Source organism: Nipponia nippon, unplaced genomic scaffold (assembly GCF_047370975.1).
Source record: "Nipponia nippon isolate SJK-2023a ecotype South Korea unplaced genomic scaffold, ASM4737097v1 scaffold_4, whole genome shotgun sequence".
Taxonomy (NCBI): Eukaryota; Metazoa; Chordata; class Aves; order Pelecaniformes; family Threskiornithidae; genus Nipponia; species Nipponia nippon.
This window is the reverse complement of record NW_028262358.1, coordinates 25,741,363-25,758,638: the sequence shown is the minus strand read 5'-3', so window position 1 is coordinate 25,758,638 and position 17,276 is coordinate 25,741,363. Positions and strand designations below refer to the sequence as shown.

Genomic DNA, 17,276 nt, shown 5'->3' with positions numbered 1-17,276 from the left:
CAGAATTATTCACATGGTTTGCTGTTACATGCCTGATGTTCATAGCTATGCTTAGTTGTGATTGGTAAACAAAACTTATGGCATAGGCTGTTCTGGCTGAATGATCAGCAACAATCACGTTTCTTGTACGATGTAGCTGTTATTTATTTTCCTTGTAGTGCCTCATTTTATCTGGTGTACTTTTATCAAGAACTTGACAAGTTTAGCTGAACATGAAATTAAAAAAAAAAAATTCATTGCTATTCTACAGATAAGAAAACTGAGAGTACAAAGAAGTTAGGGAGGAAATCCTGACCCATGTCCTCCAGCATCCTTCGGTAACGTGATGGTTATATTACGCAATGCTGAAGGAGAAGAAAGTCCAACTGATTTAGAATAGTGAAAAATTTAGTTAACCACATCATTTCTTATCAGGATAGAGAAAGCTTCAACAGAAGGCTTCACAGCCTGGAGGAGGAAGGTACACACATGTGTGGAAGGAAAGGGATTCCTTAGTCCAGAAACTGAAACACAAAAATTGATACATATTTATCCAAAATGAAATCTCACAGAATCACAGAGCCCACTTCATTTTACTTTCCTCTCCTATTATAATATTCACACAGAAAATGACAGAGCTCATCAACTTTAGTGCAAGCCAGAGAACTGACTCCAAATTCCAAAAAAATAAGTGTGGAGGGAAGAAGATCAATAGTTACTGTCCCAGGAGAACAGCAATAACAAAATATTTCTATTCATTCAGATACCAAGAGATCAGCCTCATTTATCTGTAGCTATCACTCTGCAACAGCAGAGATTAGGGGTTCAGGTTTCCTTAACACTGATTTCTCAAGGAATCTAGGCTGAGTGTTTTCTAAAGTGAGTATTATGATAAAACATGGAAGTTACTGGTAAAGATGAGGACAAAATTTGTATCTTTAAAGGATATTTTAAAAATCCTATTTCAATGCTTTTTATCTATACTGATTAAATATTTTGAGGTTTTCTTCGTGTGATGGACACAGCAGGAGGCATTATGGGATAAAAGGTAACAAAAACTGAGAGGCTTTAGTTTGTTCTAGATTTGCCATGTTAATTCATGAGAGTCCAACATGACAAAAGCCAGGAAGTTCTTGACGTGCAACTTAGAAAAGCAGAAGTTGCTAGTATCATATGGCACTGAACAGCACAGGTGATTCAGGAACAAGAGAATCAGCTATGCCCCTACTTTTCACTTTTTTGGTTTCTGGCGTGGCACAAAATATTATGAACTTGATTTCCCAGGACACTAAATTCACCCTATGCTATATATGCAATCCTGTTCAGAAGTAGAGAAAAACTGAACTCGGCATATTTATTAGCCACCCTCATTTTCCAGTAGACATTCCTCTTAGGAGAGTTGGGTGTATGTGTTCAGAAAGAGTAAGATTACCAAGCTGTTTTCTTCTCTTTTTGCAGGCTGCTATGAGTGACAGGTACTGGATTAAGCTACAGTGAGAATTTACCTTATCACAAAAGGGTCTGACAGAATCAAATGATAAGTATTGCCTCCTCAATGCTGCAGCCATCCCACGATTCATCTACATCTATTGGATTATCACAATTTTTTCTCCTAGCTTTGCCTCAGAATGTTGTTCACACCACTATCAGCTTCTTTTTAATGCCTCCAACCTAAAGCTATCATTTCAAGTTAACACAAATCGGCTCTAAATTTTTATATTACTTTGACTTTAAAAGAGAGAAATATTATTTCAACATGAGATCTTAAATAAAGCTAACTGGAAAAATTTCAGCAAACGTGGATTATTATCAGGGGGTGCGAGGGAGGCAGGGAAGCCAGGCACTTTAAAAATAGGTTTTCTGAAGTCCTCAATGGTATTTTTAATTAAAAGAGATGTGGCGAGACAGGGAGAACCCCAAGAATGACCAGGAACCCAATGCTCAAGTACAGCTTCCATTGACCAGAGCGTTGAAGCAATCTGGAGATGAGAAGATTGCCCTTCCTGATTACCCACGTGGAACAGGAAGGACAAATCAATGACTCCATGCAATGCTCCTGCATGACATTAAGCAAGTATTTTTTCTCCTCTCTTTTGATTTTTCCAGACAATAAACATCTAACACCACACCGACAAGTTCATTAAAATACAGCTCACCAAGCTGTGGCAAACCTAACTTGACTGAAGCTTTTTAAAGAATGAGTTAAGTGCTTGAGTCGAAGAGGCTATAAAAATGCTCTATGCATCTGTATTTGTGCACAACACATATTATTAGCTGTGAAACTCACCCAATATAGCAACAACCTCATCATCCTGGATTACTTCCAAAGACCCCGAAACCACAAAGCAAAGGCTGTCTACGCTCTCGCCGGCATGGTAGATCAGGTCTCCCGGGGCACAGTGCACTGTCTGAAATTCCATGGCAAGCGCTCGAAGGCACCCGTCGCTCGCCAGCCTGAAGGCTGGGTGCTCCTTGAAAACTTTGCGGTTCAGATGCACGCAGATATCTGCTCTCATGTCCTTAGGGCATATCTGCAAAACCTGAGAAGGAAATTAGGCAATCAATTCCCGTGCATGGCTTATATGTGCCACACGATTATCCCTAGTTCACTACACAGGGTTTAAGAACTACTTTCCTCCTTCATATAAAATTTCTAATCTCAGTCTGCACATTATTTTTGTATTATTTATATACATGAGCCACAATACCTGAAAGAAAATAATGTTTTCAGCTCAGCAACATGCTCTGCTGGATATTGAATTACCAGGATAAAGCCTCAGGTTTTTGAGACAATAAAATTAAGAGCACAGCAGTACAAAAAGTCGTGGAGAAAAGCTTCCTGAAGGATTGTTTCTAGTGGGTAGGTCACTCTTTTCATAGGCAGATTCCATGAAAAGTCTGCACAAATTATATGTTCCAAGTGAGAGAAATATTGTATAGAGGGGAAGTGTAATCTCATATCCCTTTAGCAAAAAAACCAAAGTTATTAAAAGTTTCATTAACTCATAATATTGAGATCTGCAGGTATTCAAATTCACCCCTCAGTGGCAGTAACAGTCTTTTTCTTCATGCAAGGGACTTTAAGGTATGATACTGTGTTGGGCAACTTTTGATCTTCCAAATGCAATGTTCTTCACAGCAACTCGTGATGTGTGCTCCTAAGGGTACACAAACTGACACTTAGCACGGCGGGTACCAGTCAGGGCCATTTCTGAAGGTTTTTAACACAATACAGACAGCCGAGTGGAAAGAATACAGAATTACTACTGCATGTACAGATTAAAAGTTCCTGGCAAAAACACTGGAAATACATAACATGAAAAGGGTTTGGGGATGACAAATTCCTTGGAGGACAGTCTGCGATGAAGTACATCTCAGGACGTATTATTTGAGAAAAACATTGAGTAGTATAAGTCTGCCTCATTTTTTTTTTCTCAGTATAACTATTCCATCCAATTAAGGAGCACTTTGGGCGAGCTTCAGAGTTACTCCCACACATTTTCCTGGATGGAAAGAGATGGCTGCTTCAATGCAAACACTCCTGGAAAACACAAAGGTAACACAGAAAGCACTATGGCTGTGCCTACACCTCACAATGGGGCTCTGTGCAAGATCTGAGCAGAGAACCAAGCTCATAACTGTGCACGGCACTGGTTCCAGAAGGTACACTTGCTACGCCAAAAGCAAATGACTACCACCACCACCATCATCTTTGGCTCACCTCCAAGCAGACCTGCTATTAAGGATATTAATTCTGAAAGAGATATATTTCTATAGTGCTTAAGTGTAGGGTGCTCATGGATGATCTCTCTCTGTCCCACAGCAAGCAGCAGCCGAACCTGCCAGTTCTCAGTTTTCCAGGCTCACAAGAATGCGTTGGGGCAGCAAGACCAGCATTTAACGTGGAACACAGGCAGCAGCCATAGCTGTCATTGCAATTATCTCATTTACTCTGGCAACAAAAATATTCTGTATTTGCAGATGCTTGCCAAAGTTTGGCACTGGAATTAAACAGACATACACTTCGCAGTTACTTGAATATCACACACAAGAAGGGTTGTTTTAATAGAAATAGAAGTAAGAAAACCTGAAGATACAAGAGAATATTTAAAACGAGGCTCTTAGCCAAAACCTCCTTGGTTTCCCGGTCTAAAAGGAAGTTAACTAGTTTTCTACTCTCCATTTAGAGAAGTTATCTCCAGATTTCACAAAAACAAAGAGGGATAAAGACATTTGAGAGTTACAGACAAACGTCAGACGACTTTCGTTTGTATGGGAGGTAAGAAACATATCTTCATGGATTAATTTTAGAATCTTTCAGCAGCTCTTGGTTAAATTTTGTTACACTGGCATTTTCTAGACTTACAGACTTTGCTTTTAGCTGATTATTCACTCCTTGGCATGCCTGCAGTTAACACTGAACTGACAAATTTGTGGCCTACAAAACAGTGAGAAGATTGATTCTGTGCTAAGTTCATCTTTAAATATCTGCCTCATGTGTAGAAAGCTGCACTGCATTACACAGCAGCACAACTACCACTGTTCTGTCACAGGAGCAATACATGTTTTATTCATTGCATGACAGCCTGGAAGTTATACACAGGCATCAAACCAACAGAGCTCAGACCTGAGAGTTTATGGATTGGCACAGCCATTAGTCGGTCTTATATCTGCTAGCTTTTGCTATGCAGATGAAAGTTGATTTCTTGGTTTTACAGTCATCACTATTGGCAGTTCAGCTATGAACACACCAGTTACTGAAATCAACACCATATTATGCTCTTTGACGTCTTGATAATTGGAGGCTTTTCTTCCTGTTCATTAAGATAATTCTCAAAGGCTACAATGAGTTGTGCTCAGTTTGGTTATCCTGCTGTCTCCAAAGGCATTCTTAAAGCATTTCTCTCCTTATCAGAGAAGGCCAAGAAGGAACTTTGAAGATAAGCTAAACCAAGCATGTATTACATAGCATTTTTTTCTTGTTGCTTTGTTAAAATGACGAGAGGAGCTTGTACTGGGAGGTGAATGAAAGCACCAGCATTCATTACACTATGTATTCTCAGATGTTGTCTCTCCACCTTGCCCAAACGTACCTACCTCAAACCCATAACTCCGCACAAAGATATTTTGTGAGAAAACAGGCAGAGCAGCTTCTAATCAGCACTATCCAGTACTAAAATGCCATTTCTTTCTGAAAGCTAATATGACGGACAGTGCTTCCCAGAACCATGGTCTAGGATCTAAATGGCAGATATGCTGAAGACCATTTAGGAAAGCAAATAGTACCCTGTGTACCCACTGGTCTCCAGACAACCCAGTGCAAGACCGCATCTGTTCTACTCTTTCATAATGATGTTTTAACAGCTAGACAGAAATGAGACTGTTTGCTCTTTAACTGCATCATCTACGGTTTAGAATTCTAAATTAAGCTGCCAACCAGAAGGCTGGTGACCGGAGCATTGGTATGATCTCCTGAATGAACCACCCCACAAATCACATCTCTTCAGAGGCAGAAGAAAAACAAGTATTTATCTCCATAAAAGCTGGCAACTAATATGAAAGCGGCAAGTAGTTGCTTTTGTACATTTGTCCTGGTGAAGGGCTGTTTATTATTTTAAAAGACACAATGGGAATTTACTTGTAAATTCAATGAATTAGGATGATAACATTTGCCTCACATAAGGCAGATTTTGACCAACACATTATTATTACAGTAATGACTTCCAGCTTTCATTCGTATCTTTAACCTGCACACAGAATATTATGTTCAAATTCTACGAAAGCAAAACAAATTTTACTTCATATTCAGGCCCACAGAGCTGCAAGTAACCTCACACAATAGAAATATTGCAAAAAAAAATCTCATTTGAAGAGATCCTGAGGTTGTGTTAGAACTTGGAACTTTTTATTTAGTTATTTTCTTTGTTTACTGAAACCAAAGCTCTTTCCTTCATTTTTATACTATTTCATGACATAGCAGCAGCAACACATACATACTTTTACCACTAACATATGTCAGTATGACAGAATAGGTGAAATACTGTATTTGAAAGTTTAAAATTAAGGGAAGCTACTACTTGGAACTTTTTAAAGAATATTTGTCTTCTTTACTGAGAAAGTACCTCCTGTTTATTTTAATGGAATACTTTCAGGATGTGACTTGTTTCCTTGTAGTTAAATTTACTTACCTTTTCAGTATCTATTCCTCTGGACATTGACCAGGTGGAAACGATGTAATCCATCACACGTTCACTCAGCCCTTTAGGGACCTGGTAGAGCTTTAGGAAGTCCCGGACACTGTTCAGCATTTCATGATATCTGTTTGTATTAGCATACATTTGCTGAAATATGGTTGTCACATTACCAAAAATGGTTGCATACAGAAGAGCTGTAAAAAAGAAGAAAAACAAAAGAAAAAATACATAATAAGTTGTGATGATCAGTCTGTGTTCCACTGTCCTTTAAGACTGAAAATGGCAGGCCCGTAGAAATGCATGCAATATCCATGCTTTGTGAGGAAGGTCTGATGAGCGCAAGCATTTTATAGGTCACCTTCAGCACTACAAGATGAGGACCACAACCTGCTTTTGTGATGGCGAGTCCTGCAACACAGAGTTCCTGAAACACAACTATTTGTCCATCAAACAATTCAGTAGGATCCAAACCCTTATGAAACCACAATAGAAGACACAAGAATTTTAAGACAAATAGCTTGACAGCAAATACTTTAAAATTTCATCTCTGGTTTATAGCGCCTGTGTTGAAATGCCATCAGTGACAGATTTCAAAGCTTTAAGTGGATTACCACAGTAGTAAGCCGAGTCATCATTACCCACCTCAGTGTGACAACAACAATGCATCAAAGCAGAAGATGGAATATGTAATAAACAGCTACACCAGTGATTTATAGATGTAAGTTTAATAATACATAAAAACTCACATTATGTTTTATATTCTTCAGACAGAAGAACAGCAAGGCCTGAGGCAAGAGCTAGAGCCTTCAAACACAGACCAAATGCTGCACAGTCCTTCTGACTTCATTCAGCATAGTTATGAAGCCAGCTGGTTCATCAAGTTGGGTTTAAGAATAAACATGAGAAAGAAAAAAAAGGCAGTATTTCCAGGTGTGGAGAGAAGCAGATGAAAACACACAGGACTTGAGAAGATCCGCCTGCCAAAGCCCAAGACAGAACACAAGACTGGTGGAAGTCTCAATGGTCGTGTTTTGACGGCTTGCAGAGGCTGAGGCTCTTCCAGCCAATCCAGCCCTGAATGAAAGGGAAGGACAGGAAGCCTCAAGGCAAGCTTTCCTATGTTGTGACTTAGGTCAGTGAGAGGCTGGCTGTAGAGGAACAGTCAGACAGCAGATGAGCCGATAACCACCAGTAAGTGCTCTAGAGGGCTTGCTGAGGAAGTTCCTCCTCTTTGTCATATGCTGTCCCCCAAAACAGGCACCAAATTGTCAGTATCTCCTCCACTCAAGATAAAAATAAATAATTGAGAAGTCATATTTGTAAAAAATAAGATAATATTTTGCCTTATCTAAATACCCCTTTTTACTGTTTATTTCCTCCCTCACCCCCTCTTTTAAAAAAAATAAAAAATTTCCTCATCCCATTCATTCCTTTGAGAATGCAGCTGTTTATTCAGGCCAGTGTTATAGGCAGATATCCGTAAGCCAACTAAGATGCTTTTATGACCAACAAAAAACCTTTGATAATGTGCAAGAGAAACTTACAGGACTGCCTTTTCCCTGATCATTGAAAGATGCGATTTAAATTTAGATTTGCTCAAGGCCTTTACACTGCTGATTCTCTACAGAATTCCTTCTTGACACTGTATGACTACTTTTATTTTTATGAGTTCCTGTAGAGACCAGCTCTCCCCTTTTCCAACTACCCTTCTGTACAGACGGGTATAAAAATATATATAAAAATGTGCAAACTCAGTTTAAAAAATTGGAGAGTATAAATAAGGATACAGTGACCAGAAATGTACAGATTATTTCTCTGTTTAACCTTAACTTGTGCCTGAGCTAAACCATACAGGCAAGTCTGATGCAATGAGTACTGAAGAATAAAGAAATGCTTTAAAAAACAGAGTTACTATAAATACTCCTTAATCCATGAGTATTTTGTATTCGAACAGCATTACTTTTCCCTAACTACGTCCTGTTCTGCTCTCTGTTATGCAGATGCAAACACAACCCTACAATATTGCTACCTTAGGCCCTACTTACACAGGTCTTTCCAGGTTCCCTACAAGAAACTGAACCCAGGGCCTCCAAAACTGTGAAGCCCCACTGGCAGAACACTGCAGCAGCACAAGGCATCCACAAACATCGTTATTCTGCCAGCCAGTATAACGCTGAAAATAGGTGACAGATTAGGAAGAGGGTCACAAGCAAATTCTTATCTGTAGATTTCCAGGCAACCATACTTGTGCGCATACAACTATCTCTTGCTGTCTGGCGAACAGTGAGACCTGCTGGTTCAGTATCTTGGGACGTATAGCTCTATGCCAGCAAAGGTAAAATGGACTCCCTACTCTGTCCCATTACTGTCCAGCTACAGGAAGCCTAGAGAAAAAACAAAAATTTGGTTCTTCATTTTGATTATTATGAGGCGAGCAGTCCTAGAGCAATTTCCACTGCAAACTGCAGCTACTATGCTCCAGCATGACAATTACCTTGGCAAGAAAAATTATTCCTGCCTACATTAATTAAAAAAAAAAAAAAAAAAAAAGAATTGCCAAACTTACAATCCTTAATTTGTCATTAGCTAACCACTTTATTACTATTAAAGACACATTAAAGCCAAGGATTTTTGCAGCCTAATATTGGGTAGATACATTAGAATATTAAACATTGACCTCTTCTGCATAGAAATAGCTAGCTGTGTGCCTTTCCTTCTTTTCAAAGGAATAATGAAATGAACCCACTGCAGTACACTGCAGCCCCAGAAAGATTTCAGAAACACCACTCTACTACAGGAAGAAGGTTGGGCAATTTATGACAGAGCAAAATCTCCAAATCCTTGTTTCAAGACTGACTGAACACTGACATTCAACCACTGCCCTCTAACAGCAACAGTGCAGGTCATAGGCCAACATTCAAAGGTCCCTGGAGCCCTTGGCCAGAGTTTGTAGTGATGCTTTACAGGCTGTATACAATCTATCAACTCCTTCGCAGTCCTATGTACAGGGGATCACAGGAACTAAGGAAAAGTATTTTAAGGGGTGTAAGAGGGTGGGAGGGGGAAATGTCCTTGTATGGGATGGATTCGACTCAAGCAAGGCCACAAGTGCACCATGCAGAAAGGTCACAAGTTAATCTGACCCCAACAGCCTCCTTGGATGCATCAGCTGGATGGAGGCTGTGTGGTGGTTTTTGAGGAACTGTGTCCAGGAATAAGACTGTTTGCAACCATGCCCACACATCAACCAGGGAGAAAATTTCTTCTGCAGAACAAGCAATAGCCTGTTCTAATGCTGCATACAAAGCTGCAGCACGTCAAGCAGACAGCAAGCACCTCCTCTCCCTGAATGTCAAGATCCCTCAGAAAAGATACAGCCCCCCCTCCCCGACATTAATATTCTTTTCTGACAATAGATAAAGAAAAACACATTGTCCCCAACAATGTGGCTACCCATTTACAATGCAGTCTGTGTCACCCCATTTAAACCAGTGTTTAAATAACATCAAAGATAAAAGCACAGGAATTTCAATAGCCAATTACCCACACAAGTGAATCATGAAGGTCAGACACAGGTGGGAAAGGTCACCAAATCATCTGCTAGTTTTAATGATGTAACAAATAAGAATAGAGAAATAAATACAAGTCAGTGTAGGTCTCAGTTACCACAGTAAAAGATCTGGGATCTGATTTTAGAATTATAAGAGGAAGAATTTCTATCTGTAAGAATGAGAGGTTTGCAATTACCCCAATTACAGATGTAAGTGCTGCATGTGGTTCCTGAGATGAATCATCAGATTGATGATGATTTGTTCAAAATGCACTCATCCAAAGCCCTTGCATACAAAATGTGTGCATAAGAACTAGAAAGCAACAAGTGAGACCAACAACTAGTGAACAACCTCTTATATCTTGCCCCCAAGACTTGCAGGGCTTTCTAAAACTGAACAGCCTTCTTTTTGACTTTCTGGAAAGCTGATACAGAAAGTCTGCCTGTCTGTGTATAAGTTCCACTTAACAATTAAAAAAAAAAAACAACCAAAAACCAAAAAACACAAAAAAAAGCACCTTTTACATACTTGAGGAGTAACTTGTGCTAACCTAAATACTATTCAAAGAGCAAGCACCTGGATAGACAAATAGTAGATGATTTAAATGTATAATTGCACTTTTGTTTCACTAACAAGTTCCTAGTTTAGAACGAATTATTGAGTTCATAGATGGCTGAGAGAAAGCACAGCCTTGAAAACCTGTTGCACTACATCACTTCTCACTGAAGGCGAAACATAAACCGTAAACTAACCACAAAAATTGCATGCCTCAAAGGCATTTTTCAGATAACATGTTGTGAGGTCACACAAAATTAACATTGATCAGATAAAAAGAAAAGCAGAAATTAATAACTGTATGGATTATACCATAATTATATGAGAAAAACGCATTGTTTTTAAATGTGCAATTAGAACAATGTAAGAGCTTATAATTGCTTGAGATTAGGGGTCTTGATTAGTCGTAATTATGCCTACTTATGGGTAGAGAGCATGCAGTTAAAAGAAAAACACTGAACTGTTAATTACAGTCTGCAAGCAAATACCAAACCAAACAGGTATCTATCAGCGAATTGTTTACAGCACTAGTTTTGATAGAATTGTTATTTGTAGTCTTGCAACTTGAAACCAAAGCACCTAAAGTAAGATTTACTTATCGAGTATCTATATAACCTTCTAGAACAGTACAGAATTTAAATAGGTTGCCCCATTTTCTATCAAGACAGATGCAGAGCTGCTTATTTTGCTACTTCTTAGGAAGCTTTGTATATTATAAAGTTTCCTATTTGTAATCTTTTATCTACCTTTTATTTTTTATTATTACAATGTATAGAGATATCATTTCATTTAGCTAGTAAAGAATAAATGCAAACAACTTAGCCATAATCCAGTAGGTCAATTAATATTATGGACTTTATGAATTTTCACAGTATATTTACATAATGTTTTCACATGGTATAAAACAAATTACAATTGTTACTATCTTCTTAGCATGTACATCAATTCCTGAATTTCACAACTTGGTGAAAAAGACATTTTTCGAAGTGAAAGTAAATTCCCAGAGGAGCTCTCCCCCATGCTGTTTCAGTGACTGTTAGATCCTGCCCTTCCCACGGCGCTCTGTTCTCCCGGACTGAACTGATACGCTGCTCCACCTCCCTCCTCTTTCACTCCACCAGCTTGTAATTTGCACCTCAGCTTAGGTACCCCACAGGCAAAAGCAAGGCAGTAGCAATGGCAAAGATCAAAGAACTGGCACACTACTATCAGTTGAGCAAGTCTGAAAGTCAATTCAATGGGCAAAGAGCAAAGCAGAACGCCTGAATAGGCCACAAGGGACATGAGCATCAAGCTATGTGGCAGAACCACTTGACTTCTAGGATGAAAGATGAGAGACCACAGGCAAACTCTTTTAAACTCTTAGTCAAACCCTACTGCATATCTTCTCACACTCATCATCACATTTGCTGAAATCACCCTGCTCATGACAGATGGGACACAGGAGGACACCAGTGGGCTCCAGCTACAACAGAAATGTCTCCCCTGCAGAAGGATAGGCCACCAGTGAGGACACAGTTAATAAGAGCTAAACAACAGAGCATCAGAGACATTTCTTTTTTTCCTCTTCCCACCACCAAAAAAAACAAGAACTGCAATGAAATGAAAGAGACATAAACAAGGGAACAGCTGCTCTAAGAAGCCACTTAAGCAACTACCAAGGACTAGAGTAGTAGACACATCTGTGCACCTTAAAATAGGCTGGCTGCAGAGTGTAAGGGCAGAAAGGGAAGAGTTAAGAACAGCTATGGAACAAACACCACAAACGGCTCCCACTGCTTCTCTCCTCACACCCTTTCCTAGCTCTGCAAAATAAAGGCAGACTGCTACTCCAGCAGCACAGACCCACAGGCGAATAACCCCGTTATCTCAGGGACTTGAAACCACTTACATTTTGCCAGTTTAAGGCTTAATATGGAAGAAGTGTTGGTAAAACACCAAACCTTCCAAAGATGCTGAACTCCAGCATCCCTAAGGATGCTTCAAAACTGAAATTTTTTTTATTTTGATTTGATCTGGTAGCGCCCACACAGCTGGTAGCAGCAATCGCAGGTGTTTTGGCTCACAAGAATTTCACAAGCCTGGGCATCGTGGGCAGCACAAATCTCTAACAGGTTTTGCTTTTGCCTTCAGCGTGTTTGGGCTGAGATAAACAGCATGGGAAAACACACAGACCAAAACTGATCAGAGGAGCGATCAGAGCCAAAGTGAATAAAAGCCAATAAAACAAACTTCAGCATCAGCCCTGCAAGAAAGCTCTCCAACACAAACAGCTCTCTCTAAACTCACAGTGAAGGGCCAACATCAGTTTGCACTCTATGAAAGGCTGCATCTTGGATCCAAGAGCTTGCTTATGAAAAGAGAGGATGAAGGGCTCCCGGGCAATCCGTACAAAGGAAGGGTGGCTATTACCTCTAGGGCCAAGGCTCCTACCTCTGTACAGCAGCACCTGACTAAATTAACACAATCCCACTAATTAACATTGCAAAGTCTGGATTTTGGCAAATTAAGAAGTGCCCAAACAAGTAAAATGGCAAGAATCCTGATTCACAAAACTCATCATTCATTTGTTTTGACAGCTACAGTTTAGTATTATATTCACAGTGCAAGGCGCTAACAGTCATCCAGAGGGGGATTTAATGACAGCCACAGGCTCCACTGCAGCCAATATGCTTGCAGAAAAGCAGATTACTAAAGTAATCAGATGCACAACAAGTCAGAACCAGCCTGTGAGGACTCGGATGTGTTCTTGGTTGCAAAATTAAGGAATAAGAGTCTGGTTGTACATTACATTTGTGCTGTAAAGGGAAGCCAGCAGAAGACAACACAAGCATGACACTGAGAGGAATTAAAGAGAAGAGCATCGTGGATACAGAGAGACTGCAAGCTGGTAGACTTTGAAATCCCTAACCAAAAGCTTCTCTCATCTTCAGGAAAACAGGGCTGCATGTTCTTATTCCACAAACACACACCACTTGCAGACTAACGAGTTCACCTGACTCTTCTCACTTAAATTATCTGAAGGCATCAATATTTCTGCAAGGCCCTGTACTTCCACTGACTCGTTAGTCCCAATGGGGTAACATCATTTTACATCCAAAGGTGCATCAGAAACCAGATATTAAGATAAATGTTCTGCTTCAACTTGTGGGTAAATTCTTAAACCTACCAGATAGCCATGACTAACTGCAAACACTGTAATGCCTACTAATTAATTGAAATTAGGGCCTTAGCCCTTGATACCAAAAAGACTTTCAAAGAACCATTACGGTTTAATCAATGAGTCCGCAGAAAGCTCCTTGCAGAATCAAATTTTATTTCAGTCAAAATACAACAATATGGGATAGCAAGAGCAACAGGCAAGAAGATTTGCAAAGGGAAACATCAGCATGATTACTCAAAGGTAAGACTAGAGAAAAAGGAAGATAATTCCACAGAAATGGCACTTTCCAGTTACCTCTCCCTGTTTTATCCCCCACAAAATAGGTTCACCTCTGATAAAGTAAGACAGAACAGCCAGGAAATGTACTGATTTTCACAACTAGTTAAAACAACTACAATTCCTGTGAAGAACAAGATCTTTATCAGAACATCTTCAGGAGGGTCATAAAGGGTTTTAAATGGCGAGCAGGATCTTGATGATGCTCTGTGTTTTAAGCATGTGTACTTCAGTGAATGCTAAGCCTTGCTCTAGACTAAGCCAATTTGATTATCAAGAGGAAACTAACTGTACAAAGAGATTACAGCTGCGAAAACCATCTGTATTCCAAACATATGAGGCCAGACTCACCAGTGGGACACTTTTATCAACAAAGGGATGACTTCAGCTCAATGTATTCACTAGCAAGTTTTACCACGATGAGAATTATTAAAATGGCCAAATCTGATTAAATCCTCTACAATTTGCAAGAAAGGACACTATTTCACTGTTTTGTAGAATTTTATGGACAATAAAATTTAAATTGTCTAGAAAATTGAAATGGATTTCCATTTCATTTCCCAGCATTAATGAACAGATCACCATTTAAGTGACGACTAAGCCGTTTAAGGGCATCATTTTTCTTCTACAATTTATACAGGGTAATGCATGGCCATTTTCAATTACTTGGTTAAAATGAAATCTCCAGATACTGCTTCTAGGTTTTTACTGACTTGCACCAATATGAAGGCTTTTGCTTTGAGAGCTGTTTTTTACCTACCCTCAACTTATCTGAAATGGTTACCCCCAATTAGAAGCAAACTCTCTTCTTTTTTTTTAAATCTATTGCTGAAACAGAGCTACAGATAAAAATCAGTTAGGAAAAGATTAAAGAAAGGAGGGAATAAAAAGGAAAAGTTGTTATCTTTTCATGTGAAACTGCTTACATACGTAGTTTTTATGGTTCCTCTGTTTACCCTATTTTCTCTATGATTTGTATGATGTTTTCCACAAAGCCTTGCAGCAGAGAAATCTAGAGAGGCCCAAGGAGACCGTCTTTTATCCAAACTTTCTGGCCCTTTCTCTACAATGCTGCCACATGTTCTGCTGGGCTTTGTACTGCTGGCTCAGGCCCATTCCTGTTGGCAATTCCTGAGCCTGATTTTGCAATAACGTACCTGTGGCCTTTGAGAGTGCAGAACTGGATCTGAATTTTGCAGATCAAAGCCATCATCTAGCACTTAGGCATACTGAATTCTGGACTGCACTTCCCACCATCACTGATGCAACACAAGAGTTTGATGGCTAAAGTCACTTGCTGACAACTGCCTAAGCGGCATTCTCCTTTTGGTCATTGCTCCAGATCTCATTTAATTAAGGTATCTTACATTCCAGTGAGATATTTAGAGTTACCCTTTGTTCCCAATCATAAATGGATTCAGGTAGATTCCCTCTACTCCCACCAGAGCGCCCATGTGGGAACTTGGTAGCTGGCTGCATTTCTTGCTGAGTATGTTCAGATCTGAATCCACCAGTAAGAGTACAAGGAGGAAGGACCCAAGGCCTCCCCTGAGGCTGCAGTGATCTCACTTCTCATTAGGCTTAAAACCTCAACTCAGCTATGCATAGGCTTTAAACACTGCTTCACAGGTGTGAGCATGTATGCCTGTGGTGAAAGTTAAGGACACAGTTAGGAGAAATACTGAGACAAAGCAGCTCTCTTCGACCACTAACTGTCATCCACTGACTTACAAAAGCTTTTGCTGTCTATATAGCAAGTACATCACAGTCTTTTTTTAGGCTTTATCTTCTCTTAGAAGAAAAGGTAAAATTTTAATGCCTATAAATTATCCCAATACAAAAGCAGAGTGGGATGAAGGTACTATGGTTTCATTGTGCAGTGAACCAGAGGTGGGTGGTAGAGCGCTGGCCTCACCTAGCCAGCTGATGTAAAAATGGCACATCCCTTGTCCCACAGATTCCAGAGAGAAGTAACTTCTCTGGATTAACTGCATTGTCCCCAAATGAAAAACTAGTTAAACAAAACCCTCAAAACAACGGAAAGGGTGTAACTGAGACGAAGCCTGGGTCTTCTGTAACTTACCTGGCTTACACTCACTAGCAGCCTTCAAGCTGACTTCACTCCAAGCAGTCACGCTGCAAAACAGTCAGTGATCTATACATTGCCCGCAGAGAGAGGTTATGTTAATCACCGAGGAGCTGTCAAGCTTGTTCAGTTGGCAGGCCAGCCAGCTAGAGTTAAGAGCACATCTGACACCCTGAGTTAAGAGCACGTCCTGACAGGATGAATGGATACCTGAGTTAAGGACAACAATTAATTCTCTGTTCAGATCAACTTTGCTGTGAAATTAAGCCCCTAAAGCTATTGCACTTAACTGGACTGCACCGTACCTGACTGCTTTGCTTCCCTGCAGCTCAGGCTCTGAAGCTTCTGATGTAATAACCTTGGTAAGCCACGTTCCCAGAGTGGTGTTACTTCAATAACCACAGAAAGACTGCAAGACACTCCCCAGCCAACACTGAGTGACCTGCCAATCCCTTCTTGCACATGCACATCTTTTGCTTTTGGGTGCAACAAGTACAAACATGTTACATGACTGTATTCCATACAAGGTTTTCAAACACTTCCCAAACAAACCCGAAGACAAACAGGTCTAAAAGCTTCCCTCTTCTGGTGTCATTAAATAGTTACAAATATTTAATGGTGTTTATAACACAAATAAGAATACTGAAGTTTTTAATTATGTTGAGTAAGCCAATGCGGTCTGAGATAAAGGTGACATTCACAGATGAAGACTAATTTGAGGTGGTTAAAGAATAATTGTCACTGGAATGACTAGGTCTGAGTCATGCTCCTCCCACACACCAGTCACAGATGTGCCTGCAGACCAAAATCAAGAGGTACATACGGTATGTACAGGAATGGGAAATGGGAAAAGCTCACAGACAGTTGCTTCTCTAGGGGGTCCGCTTTACTGGTGAGTGAATTGACAGGTTAGTGAAGACAAATATGGCTTATCAAAAAATAACTGAAGCAACTGTTTGGGTTTTTAATGAGAAACCATGGATGACTACATGTGAGAAGAATACTTTTCTCTGGAGTGGTGAAGAGGGTTATAGCCTAACTTTCAGAAATGGGTAATCATTACTGTTCCTATGGCTCCAGTCTTGAAGATGCTTGTCTTCCAGGCTGACTCTGCTGTTTTATTAGAACTCAGCAGGACTAAAAGCAGCAGTAAAGGTAAGCATGCACACAGCTGGCAATTCCACACCTAACTTCTAAAAAAGATACATCATTATATTCAGGGGTAGATGTTACTGCGTAAGAGATACTGCCTACTTCTTTTTAAAGTAAACATTACATAGAAATCATCTGACGTCTAAAAAACGTCAGGTAGCTGTGTATTGTGCTTTGGTGAGTTTGTTAGCAAGCCAGCACAAAATGCAAATATATTCGCGCATATACAAACTTATACAGTCAGAAGTAATGATGTAGTAATATCCCATTGGGACCTTTTTAGACAACTATACTGCTTGTGCAGTGCCTGAACCAGTGAG

The 17,276-nt window shown here is 39.8% G+C and overlaps 1 protein-coding gene across 2 annotated transcripts in view; it reads right to left on the bottom strand.

The window, feature by feature from the left end:
• Positions 1-17,276, bottom strand: part of KCNH1 (potassium voltage-gated channel subfamily H member 1) — a 191,255-nt gene that overhangs the window by 94,685 nt on the left and 79,294 nt on the right. For both annotated transcript variants that reach the window (XR_015708723.1, XM_087776469.1), the window contains exons 8-9: positions 6,168-6,367; positions 2,267-2,519 (exon numbers count right to left, since the gene is read on the bottom strand). Coding sequence is in view for 1 of the 2 variants with exons in the window: in XM_087776469.1 (XP_087632595.1) it covers positions 2,267-2,519; positions 6,168-6,367 (453 nt within the window). In the remaining variant the exon portion in view is untranslated. The remainder of the gene's footprint in view (positions 1-2,266; positions 2,520-6,167; positions 6,368-17,276) is intronic.